Source organism: Rhinoderma darwinii, chromosome 8, assembly GCF_050947455.1.
Source record: "Rhinoderma darwinii isolate aRhiDar2 chromosome 8, aRhiDar2.hap1, whole genome shotgun sequence".
Taxonomy (NCBI): Eukaryota; Metazoa; Chordata; class Amphibia; order Anura; family Rhinodermatidae; genus Rhinoderma; species Rhinoderma darwinii.
In genome coordinates, this window is record NC_134694.1 from 26,477,042 (window position 1) to 26,501,366 (window position 24,325).

General features: G+C 39.8%; 1 protein-coding gene across 1 annotated transcript; it reads right to left on the reverse strand.

The window, feature by feature from the left end:
• Window positions 1-562: 562 nt before the first annotated feature.
• On the reverse strand, window positions 563-19,657 carry LOC142658637 (keratin, type I cytoskeletal 18-like). The gene is made up of 8 exons (XM_075834224.1): window positions 19,334-19,657; window positions 14,240-14,322; window positions 12,071-12,227; window positions 10,910-11,074; window positions 10,613-10,738; window positions 5,364-5,581; window positions 3,987-4,015; window positions 563-3,107 (listed from the first exon to the last, which is right to left on the reverse strand). The coding sequence occupies exons 1-8, from the start codon at window positions 19,646-19,648 to the stop codon at window positions 2,986-2,988; spliced, it is 1,215 nt and encodes a 404-aa protein (XP_075690339.1). The 5' UTR covers window positions 19,649-19,657; the 3' UTR covers window positions 563-2,985.
• Window positions 19,658-24,325: the final 4,668 nt, after the last annotated feature.

Genomic DNA, 24,325 nt, shown 5'->3' on the forward strand with positions numbered 1-24,325 from the left:
TAAAATGTTCTGGCTCTCAGAATATGGCGACGCAAAATTTGCAGTGTTCCAAAAGCAGATAAGATTGGGCACCATTTATCAATGCGACACTGGCCATATATCTATGAATTATTATTTATTTACCGCATTATTATACCCTCTTATTATGCCCTGATGTACTCCGCACAGATTACATACGCCCTCACATTATAAACTGAAATACCAGCAAAACCACAAACAGAAGAACTACCAAGCAAAATCTGCGCTCCAAAAGCCAAATGGCGCTTCCTCCCTTCTGAGCCCTGCAGCGTGCCCAAACAGCAGTTAGCGCCCACATATATGGCATCGCCATACCCGGGAGAACCCGCTTAACATTTTATGAGGTATTTGTCTTCAGTGGCACAAACTGGGCACAGCATATTATGCACTAAAATGGCATATCAGTGGAAAATTTTAATTTTTACTTTGCACCATCCGCTGCGCATTCATTTCATGATCTACAGTATGTCACTGTATTGTGACTTTCCAGACTCCTCTTGAACATCACAAAACTATTTTCATGAATTAGTAGACCACACAGATATTGATAAATAGCAGAAACAATTTTTATTAAATGTTTATAAAAGAATCGTTGTCCAGATGCAGAAAAATCGATTTTTATTACACTCAGTTAAATCTAAAATATGGCCATGCACAGTGCTTATATTCACAAATCCCAGGGTTCCACAACAAATATTAGCACTTAAAAATGTGCCTAAAATAATCGCAAAATACTTAAATTCACAAACTCTCTTCAGTTTTAGACATTCAGATCCATTATAACATTACATTCTATACGCTTTCAATTCATATTTCAGATGACCTGTGTTATTTGTAGAAGCCTATGTACACCTTTGAAATAATTTATATATGTGTGTGTGTGTGTGTGTGTGTGTGTGTGTGTATGTGTGTGTGTGTGTGTGTGTGTGTTTCTATCAGTGTCATTGGTGCAACTTTCAAAATACTTTTTATTAGAAATTATATTTACTTTTTGAGAGACAGCTGCTTTGTATCCTGTATACACAGCAGCTGTATCATGCACTAGACCTTAATCCACCAGGTCTGCGGGACTGAGGCTGGGTTCACACAACCTATTTTCAGACGTAAACGAGGCGTATTATGCCTCGTTTTACGTCTGAAAATACGGCTACAATACGTCTGCAAACATCTGCCCATTTATTTGAATGGGTTTGCCGACTTACTGTGCCGACGACCTGTCATTTACGCGTCGTCGTTTGACAGCTGTCAAACGACGACGCGTAAATTGACTGCCTCGGCAAAGAAGTGCAGGACATTTCTTTGCAACGTAATTTGAGCCGTTCTTCATTGAAGTCAATGAAGAGCAGCTCAAGATTACGGGCGTCAAAGACGCCTCGCATAATGCGAGGAGGAGCATTTACGTCTGAAACGACGGAGCTGTTTTCTCCTGAAAACAGTCTATCTTTTCAGACGTAAAAGCCACATACGTGTGCACATACCCTGAGAGGTTCAGTGTCAGCGGGTGGTGCGTGTCTAGGACACACAGGATCCACCTATTATCAATCCCATCTAAGTTATGAACATAGATGTGATCGATAGCAGCTCGATTCTGCATGTCACTGAACCCGTCATCCCACGGATCTGACGGATACAGGTTTCAGCGCTACATACAGCTGCTCTGCATACAGGATACAAAACAGTTGTATCCCAAAAAGTAAAAATTATTTTCAAGAAAAGTATTTTGAAAGTTGCACCAAACACACTGATAGAAATTTTATATATATATGATTTCAAAAGGTGTACATAGCCTTTAACAGCCTACTGGGTTAGCAGTTGGAAAGGACAGCTTGATTCTCCACTGAAAATAAAAATAATCTTCCCTATAAAGGATTGGGTTTCCTTGACCCATGCCTCTCGTCTTTCCCTTCTCTTCTCCTTGGAGCAGACAGGCAGGTATTGATATTATTAAAGGTGACACCAAAGGGGCACGTTAAGAATTTTGAACTATATTTGAGCTGAAACTCCAAGGAAAGTCCCAAAATATCACCATATTTCTTGTCAGGTCTAATTAGCAGCTACAAAAAGTAACTAGTTGGAGTAACTAGGTTCGTATAGTTACTTCATATATTTGGACAACCCCAGTTCAGATTGTGTCTCCCTCTCTCAGAAGGATCACGGCAGTGGTCTTGCTGTTGGGAGCCCCAGCAATCGGCTGCTATATGTGGGGCAATGCAATATGAAAATGAAAATCTAAAGATGCTTTAAATGGGAACACTACAGCACTTGCTGCCAGGTTCACCCACAGATTATGGATTATTACTGGGGTTCTTAGCAGGGATTTTCACTATGGCATTGTTAAAAAAATTACATTAAAGAGGACCTGATAGTACTTTTGAAATGTCTGTTTTAGTAAATACTTTAATTCCCCATAAAATAACAATTCTAGTGCATCTTTTCTTGGGACTCTGCATTGTGCTGTTCCTCTGTTATTCCTCCAGGAAATGTATGAATAAATTGAGTACAGAGTATTATTAGTTGAGGAGTGTCCCTGTACATTGTGACACTGTCAAATCAGAGCGGACAGTGCCAGAATGTTTTTGGACACGCCCCTTTGGCAAGTTGTCAATTTGTTAATAAATTTCTAGCAGAACAACAGAGGAATGGCAGAACACAGAGTTCTAAGAAAAACTGTTTCAGAATTGTTAATTAATAGGGAATACAAGTATTTCCTAAAACAGACATGTCAGGAGACCTGACTAGTCCTAATCTTTCTTGCAGGCAGTGGGTAGAAATTAGGTTATGCCATTGCAAATAAAGAGAAAGGTCAGCCTGCTGCAGATAAACTACATATTAGACTCTGTGAGAAGGCAATTAACATCATAAGAAAATAAACCAACATTGTCCAAAATTATAAATTGATTGATGATGATAGTACTATAAATCATTTAACTGCAAGACATATCTCGAGGAAGAAGCCGGGGACCTGGTTCATTTGTTTTCTTTCTCAGCATGCTCAAATTCCTCCACCTCGCTCGATTCACCAATAATCTTCCCATCCACGAGTGTCTGTGTGACTGTTTTCACAATTTTTTTGGTTCTGATATCTGGTTCTGTAAAAAGAAATACAAGCTCAAAACACATAGCCAACAAAGTAAGAGTGCGTTCATTTTCAGGGATATTGGTGAAACATCCTCAATGGCATATATGATCTACGAGCCACAGTGGCGAGCCACACCTGCTCCAGCTCCTGCTCTAGTGGACTTGACTGGTGTATAGTCACCCATACATCCATACATTTGTATCACCACTCAAAGCTTGTTAGACAATGTGGGTCCATGCCAATCCGCTAATCACTAGGGTGCTTCTTTCAAAGGAGGGGTTGTCCAGATTGCACACCGTCTTAAATAAAACTGGAGCTCTACCCCCACAAATAGTTGGTATTAATGTATTTTGTATCTAGGCAATATGCTGTGCCTTGCTTCTAGGGGAGAATCTGGAGCATCACAGATGCACCATACCACAACACTGTGTGCCCATCTGTGGCGGGCTGTGAGTTTGGACATATGATGGTTAGAATGAGGGGATACTAAATCTCTTCCTTTATAGAAAAATCACCATACCATGTTGATGGTGAATCCATATGATTTAATAGAGCTATAATGTACATTCTAGTAATTGTGAGGGTACCAGCTCACAAACCTCCCCCGACTAAAACTTCCGATACCGCAAGTTTTCAAATGTGGCAATACCAACAGTTGTATAAGAATTTACCATTTGGGGCAAAGCAAACACCAAATATTTAAAACGTTCAAATTATGTCCAGATCATATTTTCCTAAGGAAATTGTTCCAAAAGTATTTACGCATGGATATAGTTTACCGCATACGTTCTAGCATCAGAACATAAATCTGCTTGCAGCCAATTCTTTATATGAATAAGCAGACATATTTACTCAGATTTGATATAATTTTTGTAAATAGTTAACTTACGTCTTGGTTCAGGCGTGATGATTTTCTCTCTGAAAAGTAATAAGAACAACTGTGTTAGTACAAACGAAACAGTATAAAGAAATGACCAGTATGCTTGTGATCAGTCCTTTGCGTTACCTCTACATATAACAGCAGAAAGTCCTCTCATGTGACCTGACTGCTGAGCAACACTGAAAGTCAAAGCCCTGACTGAACAAGTCTATAACCTCCACCTCAGGGACTCATTTAGAGATAGGTAAAGCCCTAAGACCCATGATCTGAAAAACAACACAACAGGACACTACACTACTGGGTACATAGCACAAAACAATGTATCATCGGAAATAATAATATAATATAATAGCATTTTAAAACTATACGTTTTTTTTTCTCTTACCAGGTATACAATACAAAAGACCATGTTACATAAATTATCGAATACTTGGTTAAAGAGTAAAACACGCCCAGTTGGGCATTAAGAAAGTAATTAGCATAAATCTAAAATAGGTCATAACTTCGTCAAAAAGGATCGTTTTCCTAAATAAAAAACTGCTGTAATCCACATTACAGCGCCGATCATATTATGTACAAGATAGGCCACTTATAATGTGGTGACAGAGCCTCTTTAATATAGAATAGGTACAAAAAGTGTCTCTTGCTGTTGAGGTGCAGCATGTCCATGCATAACATGGTCAAACCATTGTTTTCAATTGGAACTGTGCAATGCTTCATTTTCCCAGCGGTGGCGCTATAGAGAAAATGAGCACTTGCTGCCAGGTTCACCCACAGATTACGGTTTATTACTGAGGGTTTTAGCAGGGATTTTCACTTAAAGGGATTTTATTGCAGAGAATAGTGAAAAACATGATAGATATTTTAGGAAAGAAAAATCAATACTTTGATAAATTCTGACAATTATTGATTACAACTACGAGAATGTACAACATTGTATGTGAAATCACTAATATATAAATATACCAAACCCAATAATAAGAGCAATTCTAGAAATACAAGTTTTTCTTGTGTCCTGTTGGTCACATTTTAGTATAAGTCGGTCAAGTCAGGAGAAACACGCCGCTGTCTGAAGCTGGATATCCCATTAATCCTCCCGTTTGATAGGAGTGTAGTGTGGAAGCAGACTTTCCGATATTAAATCTAACTTGTCATAATAGTATCTGAGCCGTGAAATATTCCCACAATGCGAGAGAGAATTTGTGTAGAACATCTCACACTCACATGAATGTCAACTTGAAGCTCCCACACACCAAGGACAGCGAAGGAATGTAAGGCCTGTGTATACAGGGGGGAGCTACATATTACACGGGCTTGTGACATTCTCAAGGTGTCCTATTTATTGAGCTGATAAAAGGCCACAATCCATCACCACCGAACACTTACTCTGGTTCCCCTTCCAGTAGACGTCGGTACTCAGCGATTTCAGCTTCCAGAGTCTCCTTGATCTTCCACAATGCCTCATATTCCAGTTTGTTGTTCTGTATGGTCTTTAGTATCTCGGAAAACTCCAGCTCTACTACACTTATATTTTCCTGCAGTCTGTCCAGCTCTTTCTTGTACCGCAGCTCCGTTTCATCAAGGTCTCTCCTTAGAGCATTTACCTGCAATACAATACAATGATCTTTGTATATTTGATTGGATAATATCGGAGAAGAAGTTAGGCCTTGTTCAGACGTGGCGGAATTTTTCCGCTGCAAATGTTGGTGCAGACTCGGGGCAATTATGCAACGAATCTGCACCAACATTTGCATATTTGACAGGTAAATCAGACGTTGCGGATATCTTAGCGCACTTGCCATAGATTTCAGTTTTTGCATTGCAAAGGCTGAAATCCGCAGTGAAATTCCGCATTTTTCTCCGCACGTAATGTGCATGCTGCGAAGGGAATATTCTGCACCGCAGCCTAAATGCTGCACAGTTATTTTTCGCAACGTCTGAACTAAGTTTCCTAAAAATGTATAGAAAGAAATGTGAAAAACGGCTGCTGAAGAATTCCATTGCGGACTGTCCGCAGCGGAATTCAACAGCAATTCGAAACCCGAATCTGCACCAACATTTGCAGCGGAAAAATTCTGTCACGTCTGAACATGGCCTAAAGAGACTGCTAATCAGGGACGTAGCTATAAGAGGTGCAGAGGTAGCAGTCACACCCGGGCCCTGAGCCTGAGGGGGCCCGAAAGCCCCTCAGCCGCAATATAAGACACTAGTATTATAAATGATGTATGGTAGGTGGGAGCCCTGTTATAGATTTTGTATTGGGGTCCAGGAACTTCAAGTTATGCCTTTCCTGTTAATATTTTATAGAATTTATAGTAGGGGGCTACATAATTCATGATAATACCACAGTGATTAACACATGAAAAGGAACTTACTACATCTGCAGAAAAAGATTACATGTGATGTTTATACAAAATATTATTTACAGATATGTCAGAGGAAAATGTTCAACTGATGTGTATTATTAAATCATAATTCCGTCGAGAATTATAGGTATTACTCCCGTGAGTAGCAGGAGTGATAAAACCAAATGCTAAGTCTCAAATTCAAAGAAAACGAGAAAATCTCACAAAACCCTCCAGAGTACAGTACAATTAGTACGGTGCCGCCCAGGAATAGGTACATTTATATAGAGGAATGGACAGAGACAACCCTGGCAAACAAAGGGCATTCGCTGTCAAAATGTAAGCTACGTACGCTGACGCGTTTCGTCACCACGTGACTTCTTCACATCGTTGTATTGCAAGGTAAATATAGAGCAATCATTTAAATGTAGAAGCGGCCAATGAACAGCCTACTTTAAACATCAATTCAATTAGCCCTTGCAGAGGCGAAATGAACTACAAATAATCAGACATGTTTGATTAAGCTTTTGACCCTCACCCTGTTAGGTGCCGTCCAAAAGGAAAAAAGAAAAAAGGGGAAAGAGGAGAGAGAAAAAGAAAAAAGAGAAAATAATAAATATAAACATAAAATAAATAAAGCTAAATAAAGAAATAAAATAAAAATGAAAATGAAAATAAAAAAGGAGGAGGGGGAAAGACAGATGGAAAAATAATAATATTGCTTATATTGTGTCTATGGTTTGTGCTCTCTTGTTATTTTCAGCCCAGCACTTCCATCTACAGGGCTGATACTTTAACCTTCATGTCATGGAGCTGCTTATATCAACTTGTGGTGAGTCACCAACCTGAGCTCGTTGACCTGTCAGGGTATGTTCACACAGCTTATTTTCAGCCGTTTTTCGGGCCGTAAACATCCCAAAAAGCGGCTGAAAGACGGAAGAGGCACACCTGCAAACATCTGCCCATTCATTTCAATGGGAAAAACAGCGTTTCGTTCAGATGGAGCGTTTTTTTTACGCTGCTGTTTGAAAAAAACCGACCTGTAAAAAGAAGTGCATGCCAGTTTTTTCGCCTTTTTTGGAGCCATTTTTCATTGGGTCAATAGAAAAACAGCTTAAAAAACGGCCACAAAAAACGGATCAAAAAACGTTTAATGCTTAAAAAACGGCTGAAAATCAGAGGCTGTTTTTCCTTGAAAACAGCTCCGTATTTTACAACCGTTTTTCATTTAGAGTGTGAACACAGTCTTATGTTCACACACTTTGTTTACGCGTAAACGCCTCGAAACACGCCTGAAAAATCGGTAGCTGAACGCCTATAAAAAAGCTGCCTATTGAAATCAATGGGAAAAACGGCATTTAGTTCATACGGGGCGTCATTTTACGTCGCTGTTTTAAAAAACGGTAAGTAGCATGTCACTTCTTGAGGAATTTTTTGGAGCTGATTTTCCATTGAACACTTTGAAAAACGCCTCAAAAGAAGCTTCAAATTAAAAGAAGCTTCATTTTTAGGCCCTGTTCACACAGAGATTTTTGCAGGAGGAAAATTCTGCTTTCCGTTTGGGATTTTGAAGCAGATTTTGTCCTTCCTGCTCGATTTTTGCCGCGTTTTTCGCAACGTTTTTCGCTCGCGCCCATTGAGTGCTACTGGCAAAAAACTCAGCGAAATACGCTTTCTCTGCCTCCCATTGATGTCAATGGGAGGTCAGAGGCGTAAACGCGCAAAGATAGAGAAAACCGCCCCGCCTCCCATTGAAATCAATGGGAGGCATTTTCGGCCGGTTTTTGACGAGTTTTCTGGAGCGGTTTCCGTGCCAAAAAGCTTGTCAAAATACTCTGTGTGAACAGGGCCTTAGGATATGTTCACACGGCCGTTTTTTGGGCCGTAAACTCCCAAAAATGGCCGAAAAATCGGAAGCAGAACGCCTCCAAACATCTGCCCATTGACTTCAATGGGAAAACGGCGTTTTTTACGCGTAAAAAACGGCCGTGAAAAAGAAGTGCAGGACACTTCTTGGGATGTTTTTTGAGCCGTTTTCCATAGACTCTATTGAAAAAAGCTCCAAAACCGCCGTAAAAAACGCTGCGAAAAACGCAGCGTAAATCGCGAGTGGCACAAAAAACGTCTGAAAATCAGGAGCTGTTTTCTCTTGAAAGCAGCTCCGTATTTTGAGAAGTTTTTGACTCTGCGTGTGAACATACCCTAAGGCTATGTTCACACGCTAAGGGTATGTTCACACGGCTTATTTTCGGCCGATTTTCGGCTGTTTTTCAGGCCGTAAACGGACGAAAAACGGCAGAAAAATCAGAAGCAGACGGCTTTCTGTTCCGACAAGGCTTTTCTTTACGCGGCCGTTTTTCATTGACTCTATAGAAAAACAGCTCCAAAAACGTAAAAAATGCAGCGAAAAACGCGAGTTGCTTAAAAAATGTCTGAAAATCAGGAGCTGTTTTCCCTTAAAAACAGCTCCATATTTTCTGACGTTTTTTAAGCAACTTGCGTTTTTTGCGGCGTTTTTTACGGCCGTTTTTGGAGCTGTTTTTCTATTTAGTCAATAATAAAACTGCTCCAAAAACGGCTCAAGAAGTGACATACACTTCTTTTTACAAGGCGTTTATTTATGTGGGAACGGAACGCAGTTTTTTCCCATTGAAATCAATGGGCAGATGTTTGGAGGCATTCAGCCCCCGCATTTTTAGCCGTTTTTCGGGGCGTTTACGGCCCGAAAAATGCCTTAAAATAGCCCGTGTGAACATACACTTAGGCTGGGTTCACATGACCATGTTACGTCCGTAATGGACGGAACATATTTCGGCCGCTAATCCCGGACCGAACACAGTGCAGGGAGCCGGGCTCCTAGCATCATAGTTATCTACGACCCTAGGAGTCCCTGCCTCGCTGCAGGACAACTGTCCCCTACTGTAATTATGTTTTCAGTACGGGACAGTAGTTCCACGGAGAGGCAGGGACTCGTATATAACTATGATGCTAGGAGCCCGGCTCCCTGCAGTGTGTTCGGTCTGGGACTTGCGGCCGAAATACGTTCCGTTCATTACGGACGTAACATGGTCGTGTGAACCCAGCCTTAGCTACAAAAACAGCTGAAAATCAGAGGCTATTTTCTCTGAAAACAGCTCCGTAATTTTCAGCTGTTTTTGAATCTGCATGTGAAAATAACCTTAGACCGGAGCGGACGTCAGAGGAGGGAGGGGGTAAGTATGAACGGCTTTCCTCCGCGGCTGAATTTCCGTCCGAAAAATTGTACCACAATGTGGTGAGATTTTTCAGATGGAATGTACTGCGGGTTCCAGGTCAGACACGCTGCGTGATTTATACGCAGTGTATCCATCCTGTGGGAACCCAGCCTTAGGGTATGTTCACACTGCCTATTTTCATATGTTTTTCAGGCCGTAAACGCCCCCCCAAAAAACGGCTTAAAATTCGGCGGCTGAACGCCTCCAAACATCTGCCCATTGATTTCAACAGCGTTTGGTAACCACGGGGCGTTTTTTACGCATTGTTTGTAGAAACGGTGTGTAAACAAAATGCCCCGTAAAAAAGAAGTGCGTGTCACTTCTTGAGCCGTTTTTTGAGCCATTTTTCATTGTCTCAATAGAAAAACAGCTCCAAAAATGTCCGTAAAAAAATGGCCGTGAAAGCAGCTCTGTATTTTACAGCCGGTTTTTGCTAAGCGTGTGAACATACCCTAAGGCCTCATGCACACGACCGTAGTGGTGTGCACGGCCGTGATTTGCGGCTCGTACGGCCACAGAGTGTCACCCGCGAGCTGCCCGCAATTCTCGGGCCACGCACATGGCCGCGTGCATTAAGACATGTGTGAAAGAAGACACGGCCGTAATAAGACATGTCCGTGCTTTTTGCGGTCCAGGCACCTGGGCCATGCACGGACCGTGGAAACCAAGGTCGTGTGCATGGGCCCATTGAAATGAATGGGGCTGCAATTCACCCGCAGATTTGCAAGTGAATTGCGGCTGCAAAAATACGTTCGTGTGCATTTAGTGTTAAGGTCAATGCACACGATGCATATTATGTGGGGTTTTGCCACGCGTATTTGCATAATTTTAGTCGTTTATACTTGTTACCTATAGGAATAAATTTTGCAGTATAATTATACGAAGTAGATTTTAAGATTTCCCATTTATCATTTGTACCATTATTTGACAATAGTTTATTTATTTTATTTGTTTTTTAATTCTTTTTTTTATGCCTGGAAAAGTTTAACACTGTAACAATTGCCTGCGTGTCGATATATAAACCATTGATAATCACCTGGTTTCCTGCAGTTTCTAATTCCAGCTGCAGTCCCTGTAACACGGCTCGCTTCTCTCGTACATCATCTTGTGCCTTTCTAATCTCTTCGTCGTCCTTTGCGAGTTGCAGGGTGACTGCTTCATGCTATAAAACAAGTGACACATTACATCCCAAAAGAATAGGACAATGACGTGTCCTACTAGACACGTAACTGCGGCAGTCAATCACCATCGGCATCGGTGAGGTGCCGTCCATACCGAAGTCATATAAACTGACGGATATGGTATTTAGTTAATAGCACTTTATCAATTATACCTGAGTCTGGAACAGATCATCTGCCTCCTGCTTATTTCTTTCTATTATATCCTCATACTGTGCACGAACTTCGGACAAAATAGACGTGAGGTCAGGACCTTGAACTGCATCAACAGCAACTTCAACTTTTCCATTGTCTAGTTTTTCTCTGAGATCAGCAAGATCCTGCATTAAATAATTGATGTCAGGTCATATTCAACTGAATTAACAATTACCATTGACTTCTCCAATGAGACTGGATTTTCCCTTTAAAGTGAATCTCCACTTTTTAACATCATTTCATTTTTAGGTCTAAAATTTTGTGCTGATTCATTTCATAATATATCATCAAAGCAGTCAGAGCTCCATTTTCCCGATACGGAGCTCCAAATTCCCAGCATAGTGTTAAATTATACAATTCTGTCTTCTTGTAAGTGCCACTAGGGGGAGCTTTGGAGCATACTCTGTGCAGTTATGTTCAATGTATAAATAGTATGCAGTAAAGCCCCTAAGCTCCCCCGTGGTGACTGCAGACAATCAGCAAACAGTCTGCAGATAATCAGCAAACAGAATGGCTATGCAGGGAACTCATAAAAAGATATATGAAGAAAATAATCAGCAAACAGTTATAGACATATTTAGGCTATGTTCACACAGAGTATTTTGGGGGAGGAATATCTGCCTCAAAATTCCGTTTGGAACTTTGAGGCAGATATTCCTCTCCCTGCACGCCGATTTTCGCTGCAATTATCGCGCCGTTTTTCGCCCGCGGCCATTGAGCGCTGCGGGCATAAAACAGCGATAAATACGCTTTCTCCTGCCTCCCATTGAAGTCAATGGGAGGTCGGAGGCGGAAGCGCCCGAAGATAGGGCATGTCGCTTCTTTTTCCCGCGAGGCAGTTTTACTGCTCGCGGGAAAATAATGCCGACGCCTCCCATTGAAATCAATGGGAGGCGTTCTCGGGCCGTTTCTGCCGAGTTTTGCGACGCGGTTTCCGCGTCCAAAAACTCGGCAAAATACCCCGTGTGAACATAGCATTAGATTGTTTTTTTAAAAATGGCGTCCAAAGGTTGGACATTAACTTTACACTTTATTGCTCCAGTAGTCAAAGAATATTTTGTTTAACAATCCACCTCTAATAGGACTAGATGGAATGTATTTTAGTAAATTATTAATAGTACCTGTTTGTGGTCATTCTTTAAAGTCAGAAGCTGACCCTGTAGGCTGTCTACATCTGCTCTCAGGCTGTCATTAACAATGACATGATCGTCCTTTGCTTTTCGCAGCGAGTTGCTATCCCGTTCCACAGCCTGACGAAAGGCAGATTCTGTGTTCCACCTAATAAAAATTACAATGTTTGTATTCATTGTCAAGGTATAATGCAGAGCTGTGCACATTATCATTACTTCAAGGCATACTTTATTAGGATTAAAATAAATTTACCCTAATTAGGCAAGTCTTCTTACGTTATGGCTTGTTTATTACGGAGTTAATTTACTTATGATACTGTCATTAAAAGAAGCTTAGTTCCACTATTTCTGCTATGAACTTATACAATTAATATATTATAATATATTCTACCTGTTTGAGGCCATAGAGACAAGGTAAAGTAAAAAAAAAAAGACATTGTAGAATTGACAAAGGCGGCTGTATACTATACAAAATAGGTCATAATAATAGGTATATACACACACTAGACGGACAAAAGTATTGAGACACATCTCTTTATCATTGAATTCAGGTGTTTCATTCAGTCTCATTGCCACATGTGTATAAAATCCTGCACCTCGCCATGCAGTCGCCTTTACAAACACTTGTGAAAGAATGGGGCGTTAGCGGAGCTCATTGAATTCCAGCGTGGTCCTGTAATAGGATGGTACTGCTGCATCAGTTCATGAATTTTCTCCCCTCCTAGATATTTCACCATTAATCGTGAGTGGTATCATTGTAAAGTGGAAGCGTTTAGGAACCACAGCAACTCAACCACTAAGTGGCAGACAACGCAAAGTTACAGAGCGGGATCGCAGAGGGCTGAGATGCAGAATGCTGAGAGCTTCATGGCATGTGTTTCCATGGCCGAGAAGCAGCATGCAAGCCTTACATCACCAAGCACAATGCCAAGCGTCAGATGGAGTGGTGTAATATCGCCGCCACTGGACTCTGGAGCAGGGGGGTTTACACTGGGCGATTTTCGGGCAGACGAGCGTTCATAACGCTAGCCGCTGATAATTGCCCTGTGTAAAAAGGGCAGCGATCAGCAGATGATCGAGCAAATGCTCGGTCATCTGCTGGTCGTATCGTTTTAAAAAGTTAAATATTAACGTTGTCGGTATCACATCTCCCTGTGTAAACAGAAAGACGCGCTGCCGACATGATAATAATGTATGGGGACGAGAAATCGGAGTAACGAACACTCATCCCCATCCATAGCTCCTTGTGACCGGAGCAAATGATCGCCGATCAACGATGTCTCGTTGATCGGCGCTTGCTGCACCGGCTGACTGTCGGCCGGTGTAAAAATCTTAAATCCTGTTTTTAAAGTAGAGAATAGTGCAGGAACTTAGAGAAGATAACTGTGTTGTATTATGGGGCACCGTGGCTGGCACATTTGTAAGGGCATTGTTATAGCAATAATTACTCAGTGGGCACGTTATGCAACTATTTTATATTCTCTGCTATTTGTAGGTACAACTGTTGGGATCTTTGGTGCTGACAATCATATTCTGTCTGTGCTATGCACATTGAAATTTGGAATATCTGCAGGTTGGCACCACTGTATATGGGTCAGTCTGCTGTGAGCACTATAACTTGGAACAATGTAAACGTCATTGGCATAACGAATTCTTGGAAGACCATATTGAGATAAAGAGGGTTGGTTTTGGAAGGGTGGACTTACAAATGAAAATTTTACTGTCACATGCTATGCTTCCATGATTGAGGCTCCTGAACAGCACCTAGCCATTATTGTGGCTTCCAAAAGGAAGTTAGACGGCTGTGATATATAGAATTATCATATAATTTCCGCTCAGTATACATGAATACTGTATATAGTGTCTTCATTTTTGGAACTAGCCATTTAACTTAGCAGTGTTGACAAAAAGGTAGCTATAGCGTGTTAGAATTCCTATAAGGCTCCCAAACTGGCCACCCACATTTTGGTATTTTAGTCTAGACCAGTCTGACAATTATTAATTGGAAGCTATAGCGAGTTTCTGATCAAACATGTAAAAAAGTCTCCTTGCAACTATGCAATTCTCATAGAAACCAGTAGAACAGTAGGATGTCACACGTGTCATTGAGATATCTTCGGGTGCATCGTCTGCTTATAGGTACAGACATCCTATACTTACTTCTCCTTGAAGTCATCTGCAGCCAGTTTGCTGTTATCAATAGCCAATAGAAGATTTGTATTATCAGAGATTGAATCTGTAATCTAAAAGAATTAGAAATTCACAGTTTGATCTTTTAAGGAACGTTTCCTCCTAAACCAAAAACTAGCTGGAAATGTAAGTGCATGATATGTCCTGTTGTGTGAAGAGTACTAATCGGAGCTGACTACCACCTTCACACATTGTTATGCACCATAGTAGTTATGACTAATGCTAATTATACTTTATAACATTTAACAGGACTATTATCAGTAAGCAATGTATCCCTGTGGCACAAAGGGGGGTCCCCCCTTTGCTTTTTCCCTTGTATGATCTCCGCCACTAGAGCAGGACATCCGCTGTGTTATTACTGCCATTGTCTTGCTCCTGATCGCATAGGAACAGTGGCAGTGCCCACGCGATCGGTGCGCTTTAATAGTACGGATTATGTACTAAGGGTTAAGGACCGGTAAAGTGATGTTCTCTATTTTCTCCACCTTCTATTTCACTGTCCTACCCACTTATTGTGTAATATGTAAATGTTATACATAATATGTAAATGTTATAGAAATAAAAAATAATATTCATAAGTGGCGTGGTGATCTGTCCTGGAACTAGGCTTATGAACACAAGCGTTTTCCAGAAACCCATGTCACATGGATCCCAAATATGACAATTATAGAATTATATTTGCCTACCCTGTAGCTCCATGTGTCTCGGATTATACTCACGAATTCCATTAGAAAATAATTTTTGCCATGCTCTATTACATGCTTTTTTAGGCTGGGATTAGACCTAGACTTTTGCTTCGTAGTGAGCGATAAATCGCTGTCCTTAGGAATGCATTAGGCTAGAGCTAATGATCCCACTACAAAAAAATGATGGTGATAAATCGCTGTCCATAGGAAGGCAATGAGTGGCTTGAAAATCTCCTTAAAATTGCTCCAGTCAAGAGATTTGCTAGCGATTTTATTTCTAGATTTTTACATAATCTGATTTTTATTAAATTTCACAACAAAGTATACAGGAAAAAATGAAAAATAAAATAGTGACATCATTAAATTCAAACAGCAAAATAAATAGCTCGAAAACATTCACTATTTGGGCAACTTTCTTGTGGTCAAAACAGAAGCCTACATTGTGCATCCAACCAGTAGACGCAAATCCGTGGTAAATCCATCACCTCAGAACCACCTCACCTGGGAATGAACATAGTAACCTAAGAAATGACCTGTACAATAGAGAATACAGACATGAAATGAGAGATCGAGAATAAAAAGTAGAGAGGAGCATGAAAGAGAGAGAGAGAGAGAGGGAGGAGAAAAAAAAAAGGGAGGGAGGGGAAGGAGAAAAAGGAAATGTGTATCTGAGTTTGCAAGACCAAGTATGGGCCATATGGTCCTTCTACGACCGACCCAGACTAGGCCTTAAAAGAGGACAAGTTGGGATTTCAGAGCTACACAACTTGTTTGGAGCGATTTTGAACACACTTTGAGTCTACTTAATGCATTCCTATCGACAGCGCTTTGTCACGGCGATATCACGGACATTTTTTTCTAGTGAGATAATTAGCTCTAGCCGAATACATTCGTATAGACAGCGATTTATCACTCACTACAAAAGAACGTTTTTGTCTAGCTCCAGCCTTACAGATATATTCTCCTATAGAACCATTTCTACTAGTAGCCTCATGAAGACACCACATCTCTATACTTGGAATGCCCTATGTCATTTCCTGGGATACCATGACGTAAAGCCCGATGATGTCATGTAATTTCCTGGGATCCCATGACGTGAAGCCCAATGATGTTACCTATGAACTGCTTTAAAGGAATTCTCTATTCTTAATAATAACAAGCATAGGGATTGTGTAATTATACAGATGACCAAGTGGACCATACCACTTCTTCATGCATGTCCTGAGAGGACTGTGTCATAAAGGAGGCAGGCAGGAAGAGTCCCCAAAATCTCTGCTCTATGGCAAATCAGGTAAGTAAACTTTTGGGGTGGTAGATTTACCCTAATTAGGGCAAAATGGAATATTCATTTTTTGTCTGAAATTATACTTTCACATCTTCCTAAATGAATCAATGAATAATAAGTTAAATGTTATGAAATTAAAACGGATATTCTGTGTGCACTTCAGGTTTTAACCCCTTAGTGACCACTAATACGCCTTTTCACATCGGTCACTAATGGGCTTTAGGCTAGGCTGACGCCTTTTCACGTCAGCCTAGTCTAAGTCCTGCACGGGTCTCCCGTGCAGGCATGAGCCGGGGCTCTGCTGTCTGATGACAGCTGAGCTCCTGCTCCAACGCCCGCGATCGAAGTTTACTTCGATCGCGGCCGTTTAACCCGTTAAATGCCGCCGTCAATAGCGACCGCGGCATTTAACTTTGTTTACAGAGGGAGTGCGCTCCCTCTGTCACCCATCGGCGGCCCGCGAATGAAATCGCGGGTCTCCGATGGGGTGTCATGGCAGCCGGGGGCCTGATAAAAGCCCCCAGGTCTGCCCTGGACATATTCCTGTTAGGACGCGCCGGAGGCACGTCCTAACAGATTGCCTGTCAGATTTACACTGACAGGCAATAATGCTCTGGTATACGAAGTATACCAGAGCATTATAGCAGCGATCGGAACATCGCACAGTAAAGTCCCCTAGTGGGACTAATAAAATCAGTCATCAAAGTGAAATAAAGATTATTAATAAAAAGTACAGTAAAAAAATAAATAAAACCATTTTTTCCCATAAAAAGTGGTTTTATTTAGTAAAAGTGTAAAAAAAAAAAAAAAGTACACATATGTGGTATCGCCGCGACCGTAATGACTCCATTAATAAAGTTAATATGTAATTTAAACCGCAAAGTGAACACCGTAAAAAAAAAACGCAAAAAACCATGGCGAAATTGCAATTTTTTTCCATTGCCCCCCAAAAAAGTCATAATAAAAATGAATCAATAAGTCCCACGCACCCCAAAACAGTACCAATCAAAACTACGTCTTGTCCCGCAGAAAACAAGCCCAAAAAATCACTACATTGATGGAAAAATAAAAAAATTACGGCTCTTGGAAAGCGACGATGCAAAAGCAAATAATTTTAGTTCAAAAGTGTTTTTATTGTGCAAAAGTCGTAAAACATAAAAAAACCTCTACATATGTGGTATCGCCGTAATCGTACCGACCCATAGAATAAAGGTAACATGTTAATTACGTCGCACAGTGAACGGCGTCAATTTAAAAACGCATAGAACAATGGCGGAATTTCAGTTTTTTTTTATAATCCCCCCCAAAAAGGTTAATAAAAGTTAATATAAAAATTATATGTACCCAAAAATGGTGCTATTAAAAAGTACAACTAATCCCGCAAAAAACAAGTCCTCATACAGCTATGTAGATGAAAAAATAAGAACGTTATAGCTCTTTGAATGCCACTATAGAAAAACGAATAAAATAGCTTGGTCATTAGGGCCTAAAATAGGCTGGTCACTAAGGGGTTAAATGATAGGTATGGACACATAATGGAATATACACACCTCTTGTTGTTAGTGCAAACATACCATAAAGCAGTAGATTAAAGTAAACTAATGGACTGAAAGATGTATACACTCCTATTTAACTGAAGTCTAACCAACTCTCGGTTATTGTAGTGTGTGATATATTGACACATTAGCTGATATATGTAACTGGTTAAACGTTTTTAAAGAGTCGCAAGAGTCAGAGTTTATCGTATTGTGTGCAAAACACCTATAACACAGTGAAATATTTGTCGGAATTTTCTAACAATACACACAATCCTTAGTAAATAGAGATAAATTCACGTTTTAGGGCAAGTTACTGTTTGTTTTGTCACCTTAGGAACTCAGGGGTGTATACGTTTTTTCGTTTGTATAGAAATGGGTTTCTGTTAAACATTTGCTTCCAGACCCTGATTATTGTTCTGTGGCAATGTTAATTTTAGAAGAGATTTTATGTCTATCTATGGATATACAGTTAAAGGGTAACTCAACTTTAAAAAAACTTCTGACATGTAGTAGTGACATGTCAGAAGTTTTGATCGGTGGGGGTCAGAGCACTAAGATGCCTACCGATTGCTAAAACGAAGCCGCAGAAGCACTCGGGCGAGCACTGAGCCGCCTGGTTTCTGATCGGCTTTTCTCAGAAAGCTAAGCAATTGGTGTATGGGCTCAATAGAAAGTCTATGAACCCATACAACAACTGCTCGGTTTTCCAAGAAAAGCCGATCAGAAACGAAGCAGCCCAGTGTTCACCCGATCGCTTCTGCCGCTTCCTTTTATCAATCGGTAGGGGTCTCAGTGCTCACACCCCCACCGATCAAAACCTATGACATGTCAGCATAACATGTCAGAAGGTTTTGAAAGTTTAGTTACCCTTTAAGTAGCTATAGAGGGTGCAGAGGTTGCATTCAAACCTGATTCCACAGGCACATTAGAGAACACCAGTCCTATAAATGAAATATGATGGTTGAGGGGCCCCTGTATACAGTTTGAAACGGGGCCAGGAGCTTTAATGTAAGTTTCCCCCCTTGAATACCATTTTGTTTTATAATCTAAAGAGGTTAAAAAGTTTTATCATATCTTGGGTAGAGGTTTTTTTTCTGACACACAGTACCAAAGTCACAGTATAGACATAGTTTTAACCCTAACCTGCTGCAGCCAGTTTTCATTTTTTAATTTTTGTTTTCCCCTCTATGCATGCCAAGTGCCATAACTTTTTTATTTTTCAGCTGATCTAGTCATTTGAGGACTTTGGTTTTTGCAGCAAAAGTTGAATTTTTAAATTGTACCATGTAATGTGGAATACATTGTACTGAGAAACTTATGGTAATCCAGGGAAACATTGCCTTGATGGAACTGTGAGGGCAAAATAAGCTTTTTCATATTTTGGAAAGGGATTTTTTTCTGGAAAAGGTGCAAAGATTTTGATCAAAGAATGTGTGAAGCGTTACTGCCATTCCTTGGACCATTTCTTTGTTGAACCTCCCAATAAAAACCCTTGCTATCTCTATACTGAGCCATAATATTATGTGCATCATAGCGAGTCTTCCTCATGTCTCACCTGCTTTCTGAGGGTATTGATCAGAGTGAAGTAATCGCTGTAATCTTTCTTCACTGCAGTGTCCTCTGATAATTTCTCTCGAATTTGGATCTCCAATTGTTTATTTGATTTTTCCAGGGCACAAACCTTCTCCAAGTAACTGGCAAGCCGATTGTTTAGGTTCTGCATAACCTCTTTGTCATTAGGTCCATTGGCCAGTGGAGAATTGAGAGCTTGAGCTGGAGAGACAACCCAAGGCCTTCCATCATATGAAACACTGGCCGAGGAGGTCCTAAGCTTATAGGGACTTCCACGAGGAGAACACAGGGTAGCCATTAGAGTTTTTATAGACTGTAAGTAATGATAAAAAAAAACAATGAACAACATAGGACACACATTTGAAAGTACCTATACAAATTATTTATGGAAACTACTGGGGAATTCCACAGTTGCCATCTGACATGCCCAATGTTGAGGTCCAAGCAACTAATTCCTGGAACAAAGAGGCTACAGCCTTCAATAAAGCATCCAAACCACTTCAGCACTGCCTGGTTAGAGGTTTTTTAATTCTGAATCTCCATCAAAACACTTCTTTAGAAGCTCAACTGATGATAATGATATCTTATCACACATGTACAAAAAGCACCATTAAAATCAATGGTGGTTCCAAAGTAGTACTGAAGATGGTACCGACCGACCCACAAACCCCCAACAACGTTGAATCATGTCCCACGGCAAATTTTTGTTGATTGTACAAATAAAAATGCATGAGAAACACTATACATACTAATGAGAATAAAGAACACGTCCATAGCTATACATGAAGTTAATGTTCACAATAAGATTAGGAGATGGTAGACAGGGGGAAGCACATAAAAGATGGTCACGTAGCCAACACTTGCTCTGTAGGATCAAACTATCTATTATATTAAAATCATGATCTTACAGAATTAAGAACATTTTAATCAGGAAAAGAATCACTGTTCTCAACATGTCATTGCTGAAAACACAGGGACAGCAAAAATCCGGCCACACTAAAAACCATAGTAAAGCAAAGAGCACTAAAGAGGTACAATAGATATATAACAGCCATATTTGTGCTCTATATATTTCATTTTGACAAACAAAGAGAAGGAAATATAATGTTTAAAGATACAGTATGTATGTGCATTAAAGGGAAGCTGTCACGAAAATTTTTTTTTTATATGTTATTGCTTTTAGTATGTCATTACATTTTTTTAATTTATTTGTGTTTTTGTGTTGTACTTTTTTCTTTCTTTTACTTCTCTATGGGGGCTGCCATTTTTTTTTTCATCTCTGTATGTGTCGATTAACGACACATACAGAGATGGAATATGGCACATACATCCCCATAGAGAATGCGAACGGGAGCCGTTCCATTTACTATAGCGTACACCGTCTGTGTGGGAACGCCGCATGAGCCGCTCCCACACAGTCCAAAAGGAAGGTCTTTGGCTGAGCGACATCCGGTGCCATTTTCATGTGGACCGGAAGCCGCGGCTGGACAGTAAGATGACTACTTCCGGTTGCGGCTTCCGTCCATATGTTCAGAAGCAAGGACTTGGAGCGGAGGCAGCTCCAGCGGCGGCGGCAGGAGCAGGTAAGTTATGTTTGTGTATGTGATTTGTGTGTATGTTCGTGTTATATTGTCTGATTACCACTGTATCTAATCCTCCTACACTGTGCATTCTCTCAAAAAATGGTGGCACACAGTGTAGGAGGTTTGAACATTCAACCCCCTCCTTTCTCCTGGCACTAGCCAGGAGAAAGGAGGGGGGATTGTTTGAGCACACTAGAGCGAGTGTGTCTTCGCCAATTTTTCAGCATAAAGAAATGAGGTTGCTTTACCACATGCCAATGCTGCAATTTTGGGAATTGCTCCCTCTTGTGACCAGCACATGGAAATGTTATAAATTAGAATCTAATTTATAATATTTCCTGACTTGTGAACATTTTTAAAAAATTAGAACAATGTGTAATAATTTATACACTGGTGGTTTCTCTTGGCTCAAATACCCACAAAATCTCTCTCAGACCGGAGCAGGCAAAACTAAATTGGGTATGATCCAACAAATACCCTAAATAGCATATATAAAGTACAGTGAAGTTTACCGCTCAGACGGCACTGGTAACAGTCCAATATCATTCAGTATAGACACTCTCTCCCAGAAAAATGCAGTGGACAGTCCGCAATCCAATGAGGGTGTGGATGGTAATTCTTATCCTTGTAGTTCCACCAAGCTCCTTATCGTCTCCCTCCACATTCAAAGAACTCCTGGTAGGAAAAGGATCTTATGTCTCTAATAGATGGAAAAAGGAAGACACATAGTGCAACACCCTCTGCAAAAAGATTGCTCCACGCCAAGTTTAATCCATACTCACAGAAGTAACAAGAAATAAAAGCATCAAGGTAAGTAAAAATCTTTAAAATTTCTAGGCGGCACGCCAAACACTCTCGCCCGACCCTGGGTTTCGCCCTTCCGGCTTCCTCTGGGGCATGTGTGACGTGTCTAATTAACAGGTTTATATAGCCGCATATCATTTAAATTTACATAAATTTACATACATAAAAAATGGTTAAAAAAAAAAAAACCATATACACCCACAATGATCTCTGCAATATATAGAGATAATCTGATCTTACCATCATAATCGTATACATATATATACACTTTTATTATTTTTATATAAATGCCTAATCTCTTTAAAAAGTAAAAAAAAATATATAATATATTATGCTAAACAAGCCTATTTGCCACCTTTATAGTTGGTTAGATTCCACATATCATCCCATATCCATTATATTGATTTTTATTTATATTTTATCAGTTGTTTTATATTTTTTCTGTCTCTAATTTTCCACTTAGTCTGAACTGTGGCCAATCTCTAAAGCTTCCAGAGCTTCAGTGAGCTGCAGCTAATCAGAACAATTAAGTTCTAAAGGGGTTATATACTTATTGCAGTGTCCCTGTGGGCAGTTATATGTAGGACGTACAGCCCGCAAATTGAAAACTCGAATAGCAGAACACTGTAATAACATCAGAAAAGGCAAGATCGACCATAGTGTATCAGCACACTATTGTAAATTCCACCATAAAGATCCCAAGGACACTAAATTCTTTGCTATTGTGACAATTGATAATCATTGGAGGGGGGAGGATTTTATAAAAAAAATGAGCAAGCAAGAAAGTTTTTGGATCTATCAATTAAAAACGCTTCAGCCCTTAGGACTCAATTCAGACTTCGAATTGAAGTGTTTTTGATAAAAATGTTTTTTTTTTTTGTTTTTTTTTGTTTTGTTTATACAAGTATTTATTAATATTGGTGAGATACCATCTGATAGATATTCTGGTCCATATTTGTAGTTCCATGTTATGAAAACAATTATGCAAAAAAAATGCCCTATGTATAGTATTAGTAAGAGACTTGTTCACACATAGCATTATGACCAAGGGATCTTGTCTCAGCAGAACTTAATTGTTCTGATTAGCTGCAGCTCACTGAAGCTCTGGAAGCTTTAGAGATTGGCCACAGTTCAGACTAAGTGGAAAATTAGAGACAGAAAAAATATAAAACAACTGATAAAATATAAATAAAAATCAATATAATGGATATGGGATGATATGTGGAATCTAACCAACTATAAAGGTGGCAAATAGGCTTGTTTAGCATAATATATTATATATATTTTTTTACTTTTTAAAGAGATTAGGCATTTATATAAAAATAATAAAAGTGTATATATATGTATACGATTATGATGGTAAGATCAGATTATCTCTATATATTGCAGAGATCATTGTGGGTGTATATGTTTTTTTTTTAACCATTTTTTATGTATGTAAATTTATGTAAATTTAAATGATATGCGGCTATATAAACCTGTTAATTAGACACGTCACACATGCCCCAGAGGAAGCCGGAAGGGCGAAACCCAGGGTCGGGCGAGAGTGTTTGGCGTGCCGCCTAGAAATTTTAAAGATTTTTACTTACCTTGATGCTTTTATTTCTTGTTACTTCTGTGAGTATGGATTAAACTTGGCGTGGAGCAATCTTTTTGCAGAGGGTGTTGCACTATGTGTCTTCCTTTTTCCATCTATTAGAGACATAAGATCCTTTTCCTACCAGGAGTTCTTTGAATGTGGAGAGAGACGATAAGGAGCTTGGTGGAACTACAAGGATAAGAATTACCATCCACACCCTCATTGGATTGCGGACTGTCCACTGCATTTTTCTGGGAGAGAGTGTCTATACTGAATGATATTGGACTGTTACCAGTGCCGTCTGAGCGGTAAACTTCACTGTACTTTATATAATTTATATACTAACAGTTTAACTAAAAATATATATATTTTTTTCTAGCGAAACATTCCCTTTAAAAGTTACTTTTGGACAGAGATGCCTCCAAGTCCCAATAATAAAATATCATTAAATCTAACTATAAAATATCATTAAATCTAACTATAAAATATCATTACATTTAACTATAAAATATCATTACATTTAACTATAGTTCCTGTAAGTCTATATCAACATGACACATCTTTGTTCTTATAGAAAGCATTGAGATCTTTTTTTTCCCAAGAACATTTGTCAAGTAATATTACCTGTTTCTCACCCCCTGTATCCACCAGATTGATTGTCAGTTCTGTGGCCATATTATTGTTCCTCCTTTTCGTCGTTAATTCATATGACATTTTGGTCTTAGGCGCAGGATGTTACTATGGTGACTTATTTTACCATTTGAATAAGCTAATACTAAGGAATCCCGCATGCATTTATGATGCTTCTTCCTGTAATAAAACTCCACCTTTTGTTGGTAAAGATAAAAGCATGAAGCTAAGCATTTTGCAACTAGACAACTGGCACGCTTTGTGGCAAAGAAAAGCTTTTACTACTCCTAGAGGGGGCAAGGAATCCCCAGAGAGACACACCAGCTAGAGCATCGTAAAAAGATATATATTTCCATTGGTCCATAGGGCAGTAGTAGGA

Bases quoted from the DNA above. Each gene is read 5' to 3' on its own strand.
- LOC142658637 (XM_075834224.1), bottom strand. From the start codon at position 19,648: ATGGCTACCCTGTGTTCTCCTCGTGGAAGTCCCTATAAGCTTAGGACC. The intron at 4,016-5,363 runs GTAAGTGTTCGG...ATTACTTTTCAG, and splicing joins CTACTGGAAGGGGAACCAGA to AGAGAAAATCATCACGCCTG. The intron at 3,108-3,986 runs GTAAGTTAACTA...TTCTTTTTACAG, and splicing joins CATCACGCCTGAACCAAGAC to AACCAGATATCAGAACCAAA.